A 16357-nucleotide genomic window follows, 5' to 3' on the forward strand; every position below is an offset into this window, starting at 1 on the left:
GGTTGGGCGGGAGGAGGGCTGCGTTTTGCCTGGGATCCGCGCGTAACAGCCTTCTGCTGGTGTCACACGGGCCACTTGACGGTGCAGTAACTGCATCGCCTCTTGAAAGATGCAGTCATTGCATGTCAACGTCCACACAAAAGCTATTCGGGCAGAAATTTAGTGGGCCTGGGACGAAAAATTATTTTATTTTCTTCCACGTATATATTTTGTTAATTTTTTAATCCAAAAGCACTAATTGACGTGTTTAATCGTCGCGAATTGATCAATCGCTCTGAATATGTTTAATTTGGGTATGTGGTTTATAAGTGGAAGTGGACCTTTCCAGTTAAACACATACTTTACGGCTTCCAAAACAAGCAGTATACTGTGTCTCCTTACTTGGATATTTCGCAGGCTTTTGACCGGGTGTGGCACGAGGGACTGCTTGTCAAGATCAAAGTGATGAACAACCCTCAGTTGTATAAAGCTATCAAAAGTTTTCTGATGGAGAGGACAGGATGGTGCAGCTTCTTTGACCAAGACATTGTACTGCTTATTCACTTACGACATGCCAAATCCCACTACGGTCTGAAGGCAACAAGGGCAGATCCTCAAGGTGGCAACATTTGCTGACGAAACAGCAGTACTCTCGAGGGCTAGCTGTGTCTATGATGCCACAGACAATCTGGAGCAATACCTCAAGCTGTTTGAAAGCTGGGCCTGCTGATGGAACATCTCCAGAAACCCTGATAAATGTGCAGTGGTGACGCACACTTTAAGAATGGGCTCTGGCCCATTTGTCTTCCTGCTTGGGAATCTCGTGGAGCAGCGTAGGAATCCCACATACCGCGGAATTACACTGGATGCACGCTTTACTTTCGCAAGTTGGTAGGTAAGGCCCAGAAAATATTCTGGCTACTTAAACAAAGCAACAAGCGCAGTCTAAAAACCAATGTCATGATCTGCAAAGCCATTCTAGCCCCTGCCTGGAAGACTGGCCGCGTAGACTGACCAGAATAAACCCAGTCGACCTGCCCAACTGCTGTATAAGTTGCTCTAACAGTAGCAGCAAACAACATATTTATATCTATTATAATATTTTAAAAGCAAGAAAAAATTACATAAATAAAAGAGTCGAGAATCAGTCGATTGGAGATCGATGATGGACCAATACTACACGTCCCTAAATAAAGTTTAATAACGACTAGAGCAATTATTAAAGGGCTTGTGTTTGTGAAAAGATGTGGAACTGAAAGACAAGCAGCACGCGCTAATGCAGAAATTGCTTCTGAGCTTAGAAATCACGAGGTTTCTTTTATGGGAAAACATAAAGGCGTTTTAAACAACTTTGCTTGGTTCGAATGGCACCGAATTTTAAAACCCTAGTGGATCCTTCAAAATGATCTATTTTGACAATATGGTTGAAAAAATTCAATTTTTCCGAATAATTGGTTAGTTAAGGCGAGAGCATCAGCAGAAATTAATTTTGCAATAGCTAGGATTTGACTCTGCTGGGTTACGCACATGATAGCCATTAATCCATGAATTATAGCCAGTGGTGCAGCAGCAAAGTAAACCTATTATTCTTTTTAATATGCACTGCTCACTGTACCCTATTGTCATCGATCTGTATATATATAAATATATACATATATTAACCTCACGCACGGCGTCAGCCTATGGAGCCGATCGCTCTCGTCTTCATCTTGCGCCTTTATTTTTGCTTTCGTTCTCGTCATGTGTCGCGCTTTGGGCTTCGCTTGCATTAGGGCATGGGAAATTCAACCCGCCTGCCCTTTGCTATCTCTTCTCCGCTGTATCGCACAATAAACCGTATTAAAGCGAAAAATTGTCGACTTTTTATATATAAATCGCAAACTACGCTGCTGAAAAACCCTCAGTAGCTCAACAATATTTATATAGATTTGCCATCTTTTAATCATTTGAAGCGATATTTATTTCCGCTGTTAGCCAAATCGAACTATTCTGAAGATTTGGGGTCTTTCAAATTTGTAATAAATTTTTTGTTTGTTTTCAGGTTTGGTTTTTTTTTAGTTAAAAAACGATATTTTTAAAATCAGAAGTTATGTTTCTTTTTTTTCATAACTTAATTATCTTACGCCTGGTTTTACTGAACATTGCAATTTTAAAAGCTGATAATTGCAGCTATTAATCGGTACCAAACACTTTATAAGCTATAAAGCGCTTATTGGAACAATTTTAAATTAGTAAATTGGCTATTTTATTGGCTATAATAAAACAATTCATAGATCTACAATATACGTCCTTTTATAATTGCAGCAGCCTTGTTTGGAAGTTGGTTTGGCTTCGGCTGCTTGCAATTTGCTGAAATATATCTCGCTTTGTTTTCTGGTTCTCCTGCTGTAATTCCTACTGCTCCTTCTGGTCTTAAAGCATTTCCGAATGCGCTGAGTGCGGCGCCTTGGGTGCAGAAAAATTACTAGAGCTGCAGTTGTTTCTGTTCTGGTCGACATTTTTCGGAAAAACACATACATATGTGTACTTGTTACCACCAATTGCTGGTTTCTCCATTTTGTATTTTGTCTGTTGTTTTTTTTTTTTTTTTAATTTTCAACGATTTCAAATTTGAATTACGATTTAAAATATGTGTAGGCGTGAACTATTTTCTATTGCCATTCATTGTTTTTTAGGGTTGCATTTAAAAATTATTGGCTTACTATCGCATAAAAACGTGCGGCTTATAGGCTATTCACACTGACGACCATCCACCATCCATTTCGGGGATGGTCCGTAAGGTTTTGCCGTTCTGAATATTTCCCAGTTAGTCCAACCACACCCCCTTCCGCCCCCGCAAATGATGAAAATCTGGGGATATTCACAAATCTCAGAGACTATTAAGGCTAGAGTAACCAAATTTGGTATCCGCACTCCTGTTAGATCTCACTATAAAACGTATATCTCAAAATTTCGCCCCACCCCCTTCCGCCCCCACAAAGGACGAAAATCTGTTGCATCCACAATATTGCAGATTCGAGAAAACTAAAAACGCAGAATCATAGATAATGACTACTAATGACTATTCAGACTGCTGAATCTGGATCAGATCAGATCATTTTTATAGCCAAAAGGAACAAATCAATTTGCACTGGCTACGCAGCACCCGACGTCACGCTCAGACTGATTTTCTGTCTCTCTCGCACGCGCTCTTCGTCGTGTCGTTTAATATTAGCGGCGTCTGCCGGAGGAGAGCCATACTGACTTAGTATCGGGTATAACTGTAGAGTTGCGGTCTCCGCAGCAACTCACAACGTTCCCCCTCGTTTTTTCTTTGCAGTTTAAAATATTTAACATGACACCCAATCTTTTGATAATGTCCATATCCACCCCTTATTTCTGCAGTAATTTCGTTATTCACAAAGAATGTCCGCTATGAGTTCCCATCGTTTGTGTTTCCACATCCTTGGTTGGGGCAGTCCACCTTCAGTAATAGTTTTTCTGAGAAATTTTCTTGAATAATTTTTTTCCAAGTCTGTTGTTTTTTCTTTTCTGTCGTGCTATTGTCAAAAGATTCTCCCTCCCGCGGAATGGTATATGCAAGTTTTAAAATTATATCCATACATCTAATTCTTGCAGGCAATACACTATGGTCCAGAATTCCAGAATTTTTTTGGCATAAAGTCGAAATTTTTATATGAATGGATTACGTTTTTTCTTACAAATTCTCAAAGTAAATTTATCATACATATTAAAAATTAAAAAAAAAATTATTAAGCTTCCATAAAGCTTAAGCTAGAAAATTTAGCTGCGTCCCTGTGTTTCGTGAAATATAACTAATGAACTGAGCTCTGCTGAGAAAAAATAACTACGGGAGTTTGTACCTACAAATTTTGTAATTGACTGGAAAGTAATAACTTTGGCCCGTTTTGGCCCCTTTTCTTTAAATTTGTTAATATTCAGGAAAGTTTGAGTTTTTGCATAGCGATCTCATCGATATTTGTAGCAACACAACCGAAAAAAAAACGAGGGGGAACGTTGTGAGTTGCTGCGGACACCCAACTCTACAGTTATACCCGATACTAAGTCAGTATGGCTCTCCTCCGGCAGACGCCGCTAATATTGAACGACACGACAAAGAGTGCGTGCGAGAGAGACAGAAAATCAGTCTGAGCGTGACGTCGGGGGCTGCGTAGCCACTGCAAATTGATTTGTTCCTTTTGGCTACAAAAATGATCCGATCTAATCCAGATTCAGCAATCTGATAGATATGGTCATTATCTATGATTCTGCGTTCTTAGTTTTCTCGTATCCTCAATATTGTGGATGCAACAGATTTTCGTCCTTTGTGTGGGCGGAAGGGGGTGGGGCGAAATTCTGAGATATACGTTTTGTAGTGAGATCTAACAGAAGTGCGGATACCAAATTTGGTTACTCTTGCCTTAATAGTCTCTGAGATTTGTGGATGCCCCAGATTTTCGTCCTTTGCGGGGGCGGAAGGGGGTGTGGCGAAATTTGGACACGAAACGGTCAAGGTCCGATATCACAGGAGTGTGGATACCAAATTTGGTTGCTCTGGCTCTTATAGGTTCTGAGATCCTTGAACTCATATTTTGCAATTGGCAAAGCCGACTATGAAACCTGTGTGTTAGAGAGAGACAGAGCGAGAAAGAATGAAATTGTTTTCTTGATTCTGGCTATAATAATTATACGATCTGGTTGAGATTTTACACTCTAGAACATATAGTCATCCTCTACGATTCTGGTTTTATCGTATCTTTAAAAATGTGGATGCCACAGATTTTCGTCCTTTGTGGGGGCGGAAGTGGGCGGGGCAAAGTTTTGAAATATTTTTGTAGCAGTGACATATCACAGAAGTCTGGATCCAAAACATCGTTGCTCTAGCTCTTATAGTCTTTGAGCACTAGGCGCTGAAGGGGACGGACAGACGGACAGACGGACGGACGGACAGACGGACAGACAGACATGGCTCAATCGACTCGGCTATTGATGCTGATCAAGAATATATATACTTTATGGGGTCGGAAACGATTCCTTCTGGACGTTACACACATCCACTTTTACCACAAATCTAATATACCCCAATACTCATTTTGAGTATCGGGTATAATCAGTCTCAAATTGGATTTACAGTAAAATCAATAACAACCATTTGGAAAATGAAAAAAAGAGAAATAGATTTTTAAAAAATCAGTAATTTTGAATCCTTCATTAAAAGAAACCTTCTGAAGTGCAACAAAATGATGAAACAGTTTATGACCACCCATGCTTAATGGATGGCTTATAAAATAACAATAATTGTTGATGAAAATATACAAGATTTAAAAAGATATGGGTCTGCGTATAAGCATGCCAAAGAAGAATGGCAACGGCAATAGCAATGATGGGAATACGGAAAGAAGAGCTTTTGCGAACACTAAGCTACTATCATACATAACTAACTTTAGCGAAGCCCTTTTAAATAATTTTCACATAATCTTAATCGCAATTTCGTGTAACTATTCTATAAATTCGGAAAAATTTCGTTCTTTTGTGAGATAACTTTTTGCTTATATATGCCACGGATAGGGTGGTACCCAATGTCCCCAACGATTCAAAAAGTATTAGTCCATGGTTTTCAAATAAACAATTCGACGTTGGTTCCACTTGGATGTTTGGGAGAAAATGCTTCCGAGGCACGGAATAAAAAGTAAAAAAAAAAAAAAAAATTATCACATGCAAGGAAAAATAGTCGGGTAAATACTATGACTGACATTTTTTATAGAGCGATAGATTCCTCGGTCCTGGAGGGTGGTGAGGGGGGTGTGTTGCAAGTACAAGTACAAGTATATGTACAAAATTTAAAAGCTCTAGCGTTAGGTAATCATTCAAAGAACAAAAATTCTCGGGAAAATATAGAGGAATATTTTTGTAAATGGTAAATGTAGATGGTTTTCAAAACAAGTTTTTCTATTGAAATACCTACGCAAGTGACCATATTTAGAATTATACGTTAAATAATTTACCTTTTTCCACCTGAAGCGTGCAGTATGTGAATAAAAGTTGGCACACTTTTTAACAATTTTGAACTTTGAGTACTCGTATCTTCTAAACTAAAAGTTATTAATTATTATTATTATTAATTAATTATTTTGAAAATTCGATTTTTTCATTTTATCCAAAGCGTTAAAAAAAACCCTTCGACTTTTGCCACCTCCTTTCGGTTGATTCCCCCACTGTGCGGCGGTCCAGCTAGCTCCACAAATTTTCAATAGAGCTTAGATCAGACGGTTGGGGTGGCGTTTCCATGACTTTTGGGCAGTTATATAACAGCCAAGATCTTTCTTTATTGGCCTTTTGCTTTGGGTCATTGTCCTGATACAACTTCAACGTGCTGGCAATGCTTCAATTTTTTTTTCAAAATTTTCCGGAATCGAAAGCTAAACTCTTTGCCGACCACGGAAAGACCGATTCAGCCCAAATCGTTCGACGTAACATAAAAAAAAAAGCGAAAAACGGCGGGTGTAGTGTCATGGTTTGTGGCTGCATTACTACAAAATGAGTGGGAAATCCTGTTTTCATTGATACCATAATGAACGAAGACTATTACCTGAAAATTTTCTTCGCGTTTGAGGTTGAAAAAACAAAATATTAATGTTATTCCCTGTAAATACTGACTGACAATTTGGTGCTACCTTTGAGTCTGCCATTCTTTATTACCATTCCTTTAGTTTTTACTGCCTTGATTTACAGGCTCAAAGTTAGAGGCTCATTAACTTCAGCCTGCAGCTCTTTTCATAATGTTTGGAATATACAATATCTTTTTCCATCATCTTGTTCAAGAACTACAGTACTTCAAGTACGCTGTCGCTATACCACTCTAATCCGTCTAGTCTTTCCATCAGATCATATGGGTTTTATAGCTGATTTAAAGTCTAAGCCTGTCAGATTTTTTAAAACAATATAGAACCACTGAGTCAAACATTTATTTTTCAAATTATTGAATTATACATTTTAACGGTGTATTTAGTATATACATATGTGCATGTCGCATATATTCCAAAATGGTAAAGGAAGGATCTTGAACCATAAATGTTTCTCATAAATTGAAAAGATGTAATCTGCACCGTGTTTGATATTCATGGCAATTTTAGTTTAATTTATCATTCTTAGATTTGATTTATTTTCTGTACCACATCTGGAGAGTCTTCATGCGTTTTACTTTTTTCTGCAACTGTAGCACACCGTACATTAAAGCTTCTGCGGTAGGTGGACAGCCTGGGACATATATGTCGACAGGTATTATTCGGTCGCAACCGCGAACTACAGAGTACGAATAGTGATAATAGCCACCGCCGTTGGCACAGCTTCCCATAGAAATAACCCATCGTGGCTCAGGCATTTGATCATAGACTTTACGCAAAGCCGGTGCCATTTTGTTGGTCAATGTACCAGCTACAATAATTACGTCTGCTTGGCGCGGTGATGCTCGGAATACCACTCCGTAACGATCCATATCATAACGTGGTGCGGCGATGTGCATCATTTCAACAGCACAGCATGCCAAACCAAATGTCAATGGCCATATCGAACCCTTACGACCCCAATTTAACAGATCATCGAGTCTTGCTAATGACCACTCGGCCACAGAAGCTTGCTTTGTGCCAAACGGTGAGTAACCTTTCTTTTCTAAAACTTTGGACGAGTCTACAACCGGCAGAGTTTGTTGTCGACGAACCCAAAAACCATTTAGTGCAGGCACTACAGATACCGCGTTCGAATTTTGATATATGATTTGCAGACACTTGGGTACGGTCGTAGATAAAATAGATGATCGTAACATTGTTTTTTTGTTCTAATACTCCTGAAAACAATAAAATTTAGGATTGAATTTTAGAGAATATACCGAAATACCTATTTATGTAATACGTTTCCGAGAACAGCAAGGGAGATGCAAGAAAATTTACGACATTTTAGTCAGAGTGTTCATTAAACATCGATAGAGTATCCTAAATCAAAAAAGCTTTGAACTGGAACAATATAAATGGAACGAGAGAACACGATATATTTACAGTACATTTTTCTGACTCTGCACACGGCACATATTGCGGGAACGGTTTTTTTAATGACGAAAAAAACCGTGAATCGGTGTACGACTAAGAACAGATACAGCTGGAAATTATTATGGACAATCTTCTGCAGATGGCTCTGCAGCACCAATAGCCAACTTACTTATTAATAATAGTTTAAAGATTACAATTCAAACAAAACTGTGTTATGTTGTGCCCATCAGCTAACTTTTGACGAATGTGAATCTTTGTTTCACATCTGCCACAAATTCCCACCATTCCACCTTGATGTTGTCAATGAGCGAAACATATCTGTCGAACATATGGGATGTTCCTAATCCTTACGTTTCTAATCGATATTTTTTTGTATATTAGTGTCTTACAGCCATAAAAAAACCAAAAACCAGAAGGTTCAAGTAGAATGCGAAGAAAAGCTAGAGTTTAAAACCATTTGGCATGATATAATTGCGGGCTTGCGGTGACCGCGAAATAAATCTGCTGATGTCGACTAGGACAGATCCAACTGAAGCCCCAGCATTCTTTCTGCGGACAAAGTTCCCCAAAAACCCAACAAAACTGGACAGAAGAAGCAGAAGCGATAACAGGTGAAGCAGCAGGAAACAAAAGCGAGAAATACTCCAGCATATTGCGAGCAGCCAATTCCAAGGCAACTTCCAAACAGAGCTTCTGCATCTTTAAAGAGAGTCCCAAGAGTAACGTTATATAGTACTTATATGTATAGTTTAGTTAGATATAGTTAGTAGTTTAGCTTTAGTTTTGTTGTCATCAGCTCAGCTATTTTTTTTATGGATGGCAGATGGTGAAAGTGGAATCACCTCTGTCAAAAAATCCCACCGCTCCCCGTGGATGTGCTGTGTGGGAAAAGGCTATTAGCGTTGTGTTGGAGTAGCTTTGTCTGCTGTTTTTTTTAGAGGTTTTGTTAGTGATGCTTTATGGTCGACTTTTTCCATGATTTTAATTTTTGTCCTGGTTTTTTGTAAGCAGGATATATCTGTGGATTTGCGGTGGTCTTGCAATTTGATCAGCAGGGCTCCTCTTTGCATGATTCTTCGGGACTTGTTTGCGTTTTCCAGCAATTTTTGCTGTTACTGCTTGCAACCTGATGTTAGGTAACCGTAGCGAAGGCTTTTTTGTAACGTGTTGGTTGTGATATGAATAGAACTATATCTACTACTTCGTAACCAATCAAAATTTTATCAGCAAGCTTAGGAGTTATTTTTCCGATTATTGTTTCCATGTTATTCTCTACTTCTCAGAGACTATAAGAGCAAGAGCAACTAGACTCCTGCGATATCGCACTGTTACAAGTGCATTTCAAATTTTTGTTATAGTTATGGCATACAACCCTAAAAGGTTCATGTTCGGCATAATTGCTTCGGAGCTTGTGCAAGAACATTACCCCATTACATATTCTGCGATCGTGCAACGACGGCAGGTCAATTAGATTTAGTCCAGACCGAAAGGGTGGCAAGATTTTACCCGACTCCCAGCTAACATTACGAAGTGAAAAAATTGTTTTTGCACGGATTCAATAACAACCTGCTGCTCTTTATACTGCGGGCTCCACACACAAGAACAATACTCCAATATAGGACGTACTAACTAGATGTACAGTTGTTTCATAACATACGGGTCGTCAAACTCCTTGGACCAACGCTTGATGAACGCTAAAACACCCTAAGCTTGTAAGGAAGTTCTCAGGCCGAGGTACAGCTTCTCAGTCTGTCCAGGGCCCGGTCCTTCCCCACAGCAACATTTGTTGTGTGAGGACCTAAGGGGAGAGCCGTTCGTGCCGAAAGCGCGCCCATGGGGTGGATCGTGGGACGGTCGGGCCGGGCCCGGCCACGAGGCGTGGGTGAACCCATGCTTGGGAGCTGCAGAGACGTGCGTTGGGGGTCATGCGTGGCGAGAGAAGGAGCTTGGGTCAGTGATCGGAAGGGTATGGGAGAGGGGAGCCCAGCTTAGCAGATGCCGCATGATCCACGACTCTCATCTGCGTCGCCGGGTCCCCAGGGCGAGGGTGTAGGAGAGGGAACACAGCTTTGCGAATGCCGCGTGAATCCACGACTCACATCGCCGGGTCCCCAGGGGAGAAAGGTATAGGAAAGGGAAGCCCAGCTTGGTGGATGCCGCATGATCCACGACTCACATCCACTTCGCCGGGTCCCCAGGGGAGAAAGGTATAGGAGAGTGAAGCCCAGCTTTGCGAGTGCCGCATGAATTCACGACTCACATCCAGCATCGCCGGGTCCCCAGGGGAGAAAGGTATAGGAAAGGGAAGCCCAGCTTGGTGGATGCCGCATGATCCACGACTCACATCCACTCCGCCGGGCCCCCAGGGAAAAGGGAAGAGAGGGGGAGGGGGTGAGGGACTCCTACGGGCGAAAGTTCTGAAACAGGTGGGTTGAGGTGGGTGTCTTTATTGTTTTCGGATCGTCATTTCCCTACTTAAAACCCCGCGCCTGCAGCGGGGGAATAAACGACAAAAATATAATAGACCATGTGGATATAGATATGCATTTAACAACTGTGGGAAAATTCTGATCCTGAGCTTATACCCTGCCTACTGCACCGATCTATCCCCCCCAGAGCTCACATACGTGAGGTGGCTCAGCCTTGTTTCCTTCTTTGGGTCCTGGTGTCCTGCGGCGGGTCCTCGTCACTTCGGTCACGGCTTGTTTTGTACTTCGCGCGGGGTCTGGGCACTGCTTATTTGGTAAGCCTATTTTGGCTTCCGCCGCACAACCGTTCTGGCTCAGCCCTCGGAGATCACTCTCGAGCCTGGCCCGCGCTGGACCGTGCCAGGCCTCTGCTTTTCTTTTTGGCAGCTTCTCTGCCGCTTCGCTGCTGCGCAGCTTTCGGCTGCCGGCCTCGGCTCGGGGGTGTATGCATGCTTCGACGTCGGCTATCTCCCTCGGCTGCGTGGGCGTAAGACCGATCGGCGGCTTTGTCTTGCTTTGGCTGCGTGGGCGTAAGAGCGATCGGCGGCTCTCTCCGATTCCTTCTTTTTCATGCCGGCTCTCTTTGCTGCGTGGCCGTAGTATGCGTCTCTCTTTCGTGTTGGTTCTCTTAGTTCTACTAATAAGTAAAAAGGCCTCACTATTTTGGGGTTTTCTTAGCCTATTTCTTATTTTAATTGGGGAAAATAAGGATTCATGGTTGTCTTTGTTATAATAATAATAACAGAAGTAATAAAATGAGATAATAAGCCCCCCCAGGGCTGTCCCTTCAGGGGATGGTGTTGTGGTCAGGTTTTGTGGAGGCTTATGCCTTCACACTCCCTTCCTACTTTGGGGTGGGGCACGGTGAAATGCGCACCAAATTTCCACTGATGGATACGCGGAAGCGTTGGCCGTCGTGGTGTTGTAGGCTGCGGATCCGACTGCGCCCGTGCCGCGCCGAGTTTGCCTGAGCGCTGGCGCCTTCCAGCAGGCTTTGCAGGATGCGGCGGTCAGGCGTGCTTACCCGCCAGACGACTGGGGCGATTGGCCATGCCTGTTCTTCCTGCAACACGTTCAGCTCGGGCATCTCCTCGAACGCTGTGAGGAGCCTCTTCCAAGCCCAATGACAGGTCGCTGTCTTCCGTTGGTTGGCTCGGGTTTCCTGGTTCGGCCTCTCAAGCCGTGCAGCTCGTCGGTTCCGGGTTCGGGGCGTTGTGGTCGGTGGGAACTGGCGAAAGCCACTTCATTGGTGCGTAGTCCAGCGGCTGCCAATCGAGATTCTCCTTTCTTTCCGGGGCTGCCGCCTCCTCCTGCGCGTCCCACTCCTGGGCCTGGGTGGGGTGATGGGTCGTGGATGGGCGAGCAGCAGCTGCAGGGTCTTATCGGCGTCCTTCCAGGTGGTCCAGGGTGCCACGTCAGGGTGGCTGGAGCGCTCTTCTGGCAGTCGGCCGGCCCATCTTCGTCCTCGCTCACGTCCGAGTATGGGCCCGTCGTGGCCCGCTCGGCCTTCAGTTGGCGGTTTAGGTCCAGGACGGAGTACTTGACCCATGGGCGGCCACCCGCTTTTCCGAAACGTCGGTCGTGCAAGACCTCTTCATCGGTGCTTGCCAGGCGGGTCGGCTCCCAGTGTTTGTCGGCCTCCATCGTCGGGCTGGTGAACCCCTCGTCGGAGCTGCTGTCGTAGTTCGGCCGTGGGGTCAGCGGGTCTCCCATGCGGTACAGGTAATAGGGCGGTGGTGGTGGAGACCGCAGCCGCAGTTTGTGCGCGACTGGGGAGCTGTTCTACCTCTCGGAGTTGGGGTCCAGGTTGACGTGTCCTGGCTCGACGCGTCTTCGAGTCGCGCGTGGGGTGACGGCGGTGCCTGTTCCTTGGCCTGGATGCTTGCGGCGGCGTGGGCGCCTGGGGGGCTCCTGCTGGGCCCGGCCTGCTCGGACCTCCTCGTCTGAGTCCGATGATCGCATCGCCTCCACTGTGATGATCCCAGACGGGTTGTTTCGCGACGTGCTCGGATGGACGATGTCGTTGAGCCATGCCCAGGTCGGGGCGGGCCCGACGTCGGGATGGCCTAGGGGGCCTGGGTGGTCGTGGTATCGCTCCAGTTGATGGGCCATGCTGCGTGGTGTGGCCCGGTTCTGCTTGCGGGGTCGGGGAGTGGTGTCTTACTTGTGTTTGGCTGGTCGTGGACCGTGGTTGCCTTGAGCTGGGCGGCGAGCGCACCCGTAGGATGCCCCTCCGTGCAATCCTCTGCCTCTAGAGGCTGTGCGTCGCTCGTCCTTGGGTTGTCCATGTCGGATCTGGTGGGGGGAAGAAACCTTGTTTGGTTAGAACCTGACCTGTGCCACTGGTGTGCCCTGGGCCCTGGGTTTCCCTGATCGGTGTGTTTTCTAGTTTCTGGCTATTTCTTACTTTAATCCCTTAAGGGGAGTTAAGCTATCTTACTGCGTGTGTACGCGGTTGCCCCTTGTGGGGCGAGGACATTATGGCAGCGCACTACCATAAGTGGCCCTCATGAACTCGCGGTTTTCCTGGTGCTGGGGTCGTCATCATCGTTGTCTTCGTTGTCTACTTCGTCTTCGCTGGTGAGGGTGTGCTCGTGGTCGTGCTAGGCCTTGAGGTCGGCTAGTCCGGCCGTTCGTCGTTGTCTTCCCGGAAGCTTCTGGAGTCGTGCTATGGTGGGAGAAATAAATTTAATTACTTTGTAAGGCCCCTCATATTTGGGAGCCAGTTTGGCAGCGAAGTTGTCCGCCGCTTTGGACAGGTGATGTTGGCGTAGCATCACGAGCGTCCCGATCGTGGGTCTCCATTCGCATCGACGTAGGTTGTAGGTCCTGCTCTGTGTCTGTGATGCCTGCTGGGTATTTTCCTGTACGATGGCGAAGATTTCCTTGAGTCGCTTGGCTTTGTCGGTTGGGATCTCTGTCACTTCGCCTAGTCCTGGGGTCGCCTCTTCGTACAAGGCTCCAGGCAACCGAGGTTCCCGGCCGAGTACGATGAATGCTGGGCTGAAGCCTGTGGTGTCCGATGTGCTGCTGTTGATGGCTAGGCTGAGTTCGGGCAGCAGCTGGTCCCATGTCCGCTGGTCTCCATCGATGAACTGGGCGATCATGGTTTTGATCGTCCTGTTGGCTCGTTCCGTGGGGTTTTGTTTTGGGGTATAGGGCGCCGTATATTCCAATTCAATGCCTGCTAGTTTGCAAAACTTTCGGAAAGAGCGACTTGTGAATTGGGTCCCGTTGTCGCATACGAATTTCCGTCGGGTTCCGAAGTGGCTCAGGATCCGTTCCCGGAAAACGGTCTCCACACCCGGCTTGGCGGGTGTGTGGTTTGACTTACCTTGTACTGCTGGCACTTGGCGCACTGCCGGATATATCGGTCGATATCTCGGTGCAGTCCGGGCCAGTAGTACCTCTGGGCTATTCGTGTCGCTGTCTTCCTGATCCCGAAGTGTCCTGCTGTCGGATGGTCGTGGCACTCTTCAAGCACGCGTCGGCGGTGGTCCCTGTTGACACATAGTTTCCATTTGATAGGGTCTTCTTCGCTGGTTCTGCTGCTGGCTCGTTTGTATATTTGGTCGCTTTCGATGATGAACTCCGGATGCCCTTCCGGCTGTTCCTGGATCCGCTTGCGGAGCTTCTGCAGCCAGGGGCAGGGGCAGGGGTCCGGGCCTCGTCCACTCGCTGCAGGGTTTCTACTGGCTGTCGTGAGAGGGCGTCAGCCACAACGTTCTGGCTTCCTCGACGGTAGTGGATGTCAAACCGATATTGCTGGAGCTCCAAGGCCCAGCGGGCGATGCGTCCCGTTGGAGTATCGATGGAGTTCAACTACTTCAAGGCGAGGTGATCCGTGATTACATCGAAGTGGTATCCTTCCAGGAAGCATCGGAGCTTCCGGATTGCCCAGACTATGGCAAGGCACTCTTTCTCGGTGGCCGAGTAGTTTTCCTCTGCCTTGAGTAGTCGACGGCTTGAGTAGGCGATGACTCTTTCTGCTCCGTCGATCTGTTGTGTCAACACTGCTCCGAGGCCATACGAACTGGCGTCCGTTTGGAGTACGAATCGCTCGGTGAAGTCGGGGCATGCCAGGGCTGGTGCTTGCGTGAGTCTTTCCTTGAGAGTCTCAAATTCCTGATGTTGTTCGTCTGTCCACTCCCACTTTTGATCCTTTTTGAGCAGGTTGGTCATGGGCTGGACCACCGTGGCGATGTTGGGGACGAAACGTCGGTACCAGGATGCCATCCCGATGCAGCGTCGCAGTTCTTTCAGTGTGGTGGGCGGTGCTAGTTTCTGGACTGCGCTGGTTCGGGTCCGTGTGGATGCCTTGTTCGCTGATGACATGGCCGAGGTAGACTTAACTCTTCCTGAAGAAACTACACTTGTTTCGGTTTAGTCGGTGGTTCGCCTCTCGCAGCCTCCTGAAAACCTCGCGAAGGTGGTCGATGAGTTCTTCTAGCGTGGCTCCGATGACGATGATGTCGTCGAGATACGCGAACGCGTACGGCTCCATGGTGGGTACGATGACGCTGTCCAATTCTCGCTGGAACGTCGCTGGGGCTGAGTGCAGGCCGAAAGGCATGACCTTCCACTGGAAGAGTCCTCTGCCGGGGACGGTAAATGCTGTTGCCTCTCTGCTGCCCTTGGCCACCGGGATCTGCCAGTATCCGTTTTTGAGGTCCAGCGTGGAGATGTAGCGAGCGTGGCGTAGTCTCTCGAGAATGTGGTTAATCCGTGGCAGCGGATACGCGTCAGGCACCGAGCGGGCATTTAGCTGGTGACAATCCACGCACATTCGCATTTCTCCGGTCTTCTTTCCTACCAAAACGATTGGGGCACTGTGGGGACCTCGGGATGGTTCGATCCTTCCGTCCCGGAGCAGCTCGTCCACCTGTGCGTTGATGATCTTGTGCATGGCCGGGTTCTTCGGGAAATAGCGCTGCTTCACGGGCCTGTTGTCTCGCATTATTATCGTGTGTTCGGCGATGGGGCAGACTCCAGCTAGTCCGTCGAATTTCGCCAATTCTTCTTCCAGAAACTTGCCTGCCCACGGCGTGGAGGGTGGTTCGGGGTCTGGGTCTTGCTGCCACGGCGATAGGTCCTCCAGTTCCAGGGCGGTAATGGCGGCAAAGATCGCGTTCTCGTAGTCATCCGAATCGGCTGGGCGAAACGGGTTGCGTTCCCGAGCTATCTCGGCGTCGGCTTATGGCTTCAGTTGGTAGTCCGTCGTCGGGGTTTCTGTGATCTCGTCCTGTGGTATCGGGGTTCGTGGCTTGCGTGATGTCTGTCGTGTTGGGTTACTACGTGGTAACTCCCGGTTCAATGAGCTGGCCCTGGATTGATCCCGCGGGGCCGCAGCTATCTTTGCTGGAGTATCCTGGTGATTCCTGGGTCCTGTTGCTGACTCCCTGTTCGATGAGCTGGCCCTGGGTTGGTCCAGCGGAACCGCAGCTATCTCTGCCGAAGTCTTCTGCTTTCTGCGGTGTCCTGTTGGTGACTCCTGGTTCGACGAGCTGGCCTTGGATTTATCCAGTGGAGCCGTAGCTGTCTCTGCCAAAGTCCTTTACTTCCTGCTGTGTCCTGTTGGTGACTCCTGGTTCGACGAGCTGGCCCTGGATTGATCCAGCGGAGCCGTAGCTGTCTCTGCCAAAGTCCTTTGTTTCCTGCGGTGTCCTGTTGGTGACTCCTGGTTCGACGAGCTGGCACTGGATTGATCCAGTGGAGCCGTAGCTGTCTCTGCCAAAGTCCTTGCTTCCTGCTGTGTCCTGTTGGTGACTCCTGGTTCGACGAGCTGGCCCTGGATTGATCCAGTGGAGCCGTAGCTGTCTCTGCCAAAGTCCTTGTTGTGTTGCGTTGCCCTGTTGGTGTCGGGATTCG

At 46.6% G+C, this 16357-nt stretch overlaps 1 protein-coding gene across 2 annotated transcripts; it reads right to left on the reverse strand.

The window, feature by feature from the left end:
- Positions 1-6928: 6928 nt before the first annotated feature.
- On the reverse strand, positions 6929-7979 carry LOC117186193 (NADH-quinone oxidoreductase subunit B 2). Of its 2 annotated transcripts, none has more exons than XM_033386484.1 (2): positions 7873-7979; positions 6929-7822 (listed from the first exon to the last, which is right to left on the reverse strand). In XM_033386484.1, exon 2 carries the CDS (start codon positions 7799-7801, stop codon positions 7139-7141), a length of 663 nt encoding a protein of 220 aa, XP_033242375.1. In that variant the 5' UTR covers positions 7802-7822; positions 7873-7979; the 3' UTR covers positions 6929-7138. The 2 variants fall into 2 exon arrangements, with proteins under 2 accessions (XP_033242375.1, XP_033242376.1); XM_033386485.1 differs by having other exon boundaries at positions 6929-7813; positions 7873-7958.
- Positions 7980-16357: the final 8378 nt, after the last annotated feature.

This window comes from Drosophila miranda, chromosome XR (assembly GCF_003369915.1).
Source record: "Drosophila miranda strain MSH22 chromosome XR, D.miranda_PacBio2.1, whole genome shotgun sequence".
In the NCBI taxonomy this organism is placed as follows: domain Eukaryota; kingdom Metazoa; phylum Arthropoda; class Insecta; order Diptera; family Drosophilidae; genus Drosophila; species Drosophila miranda.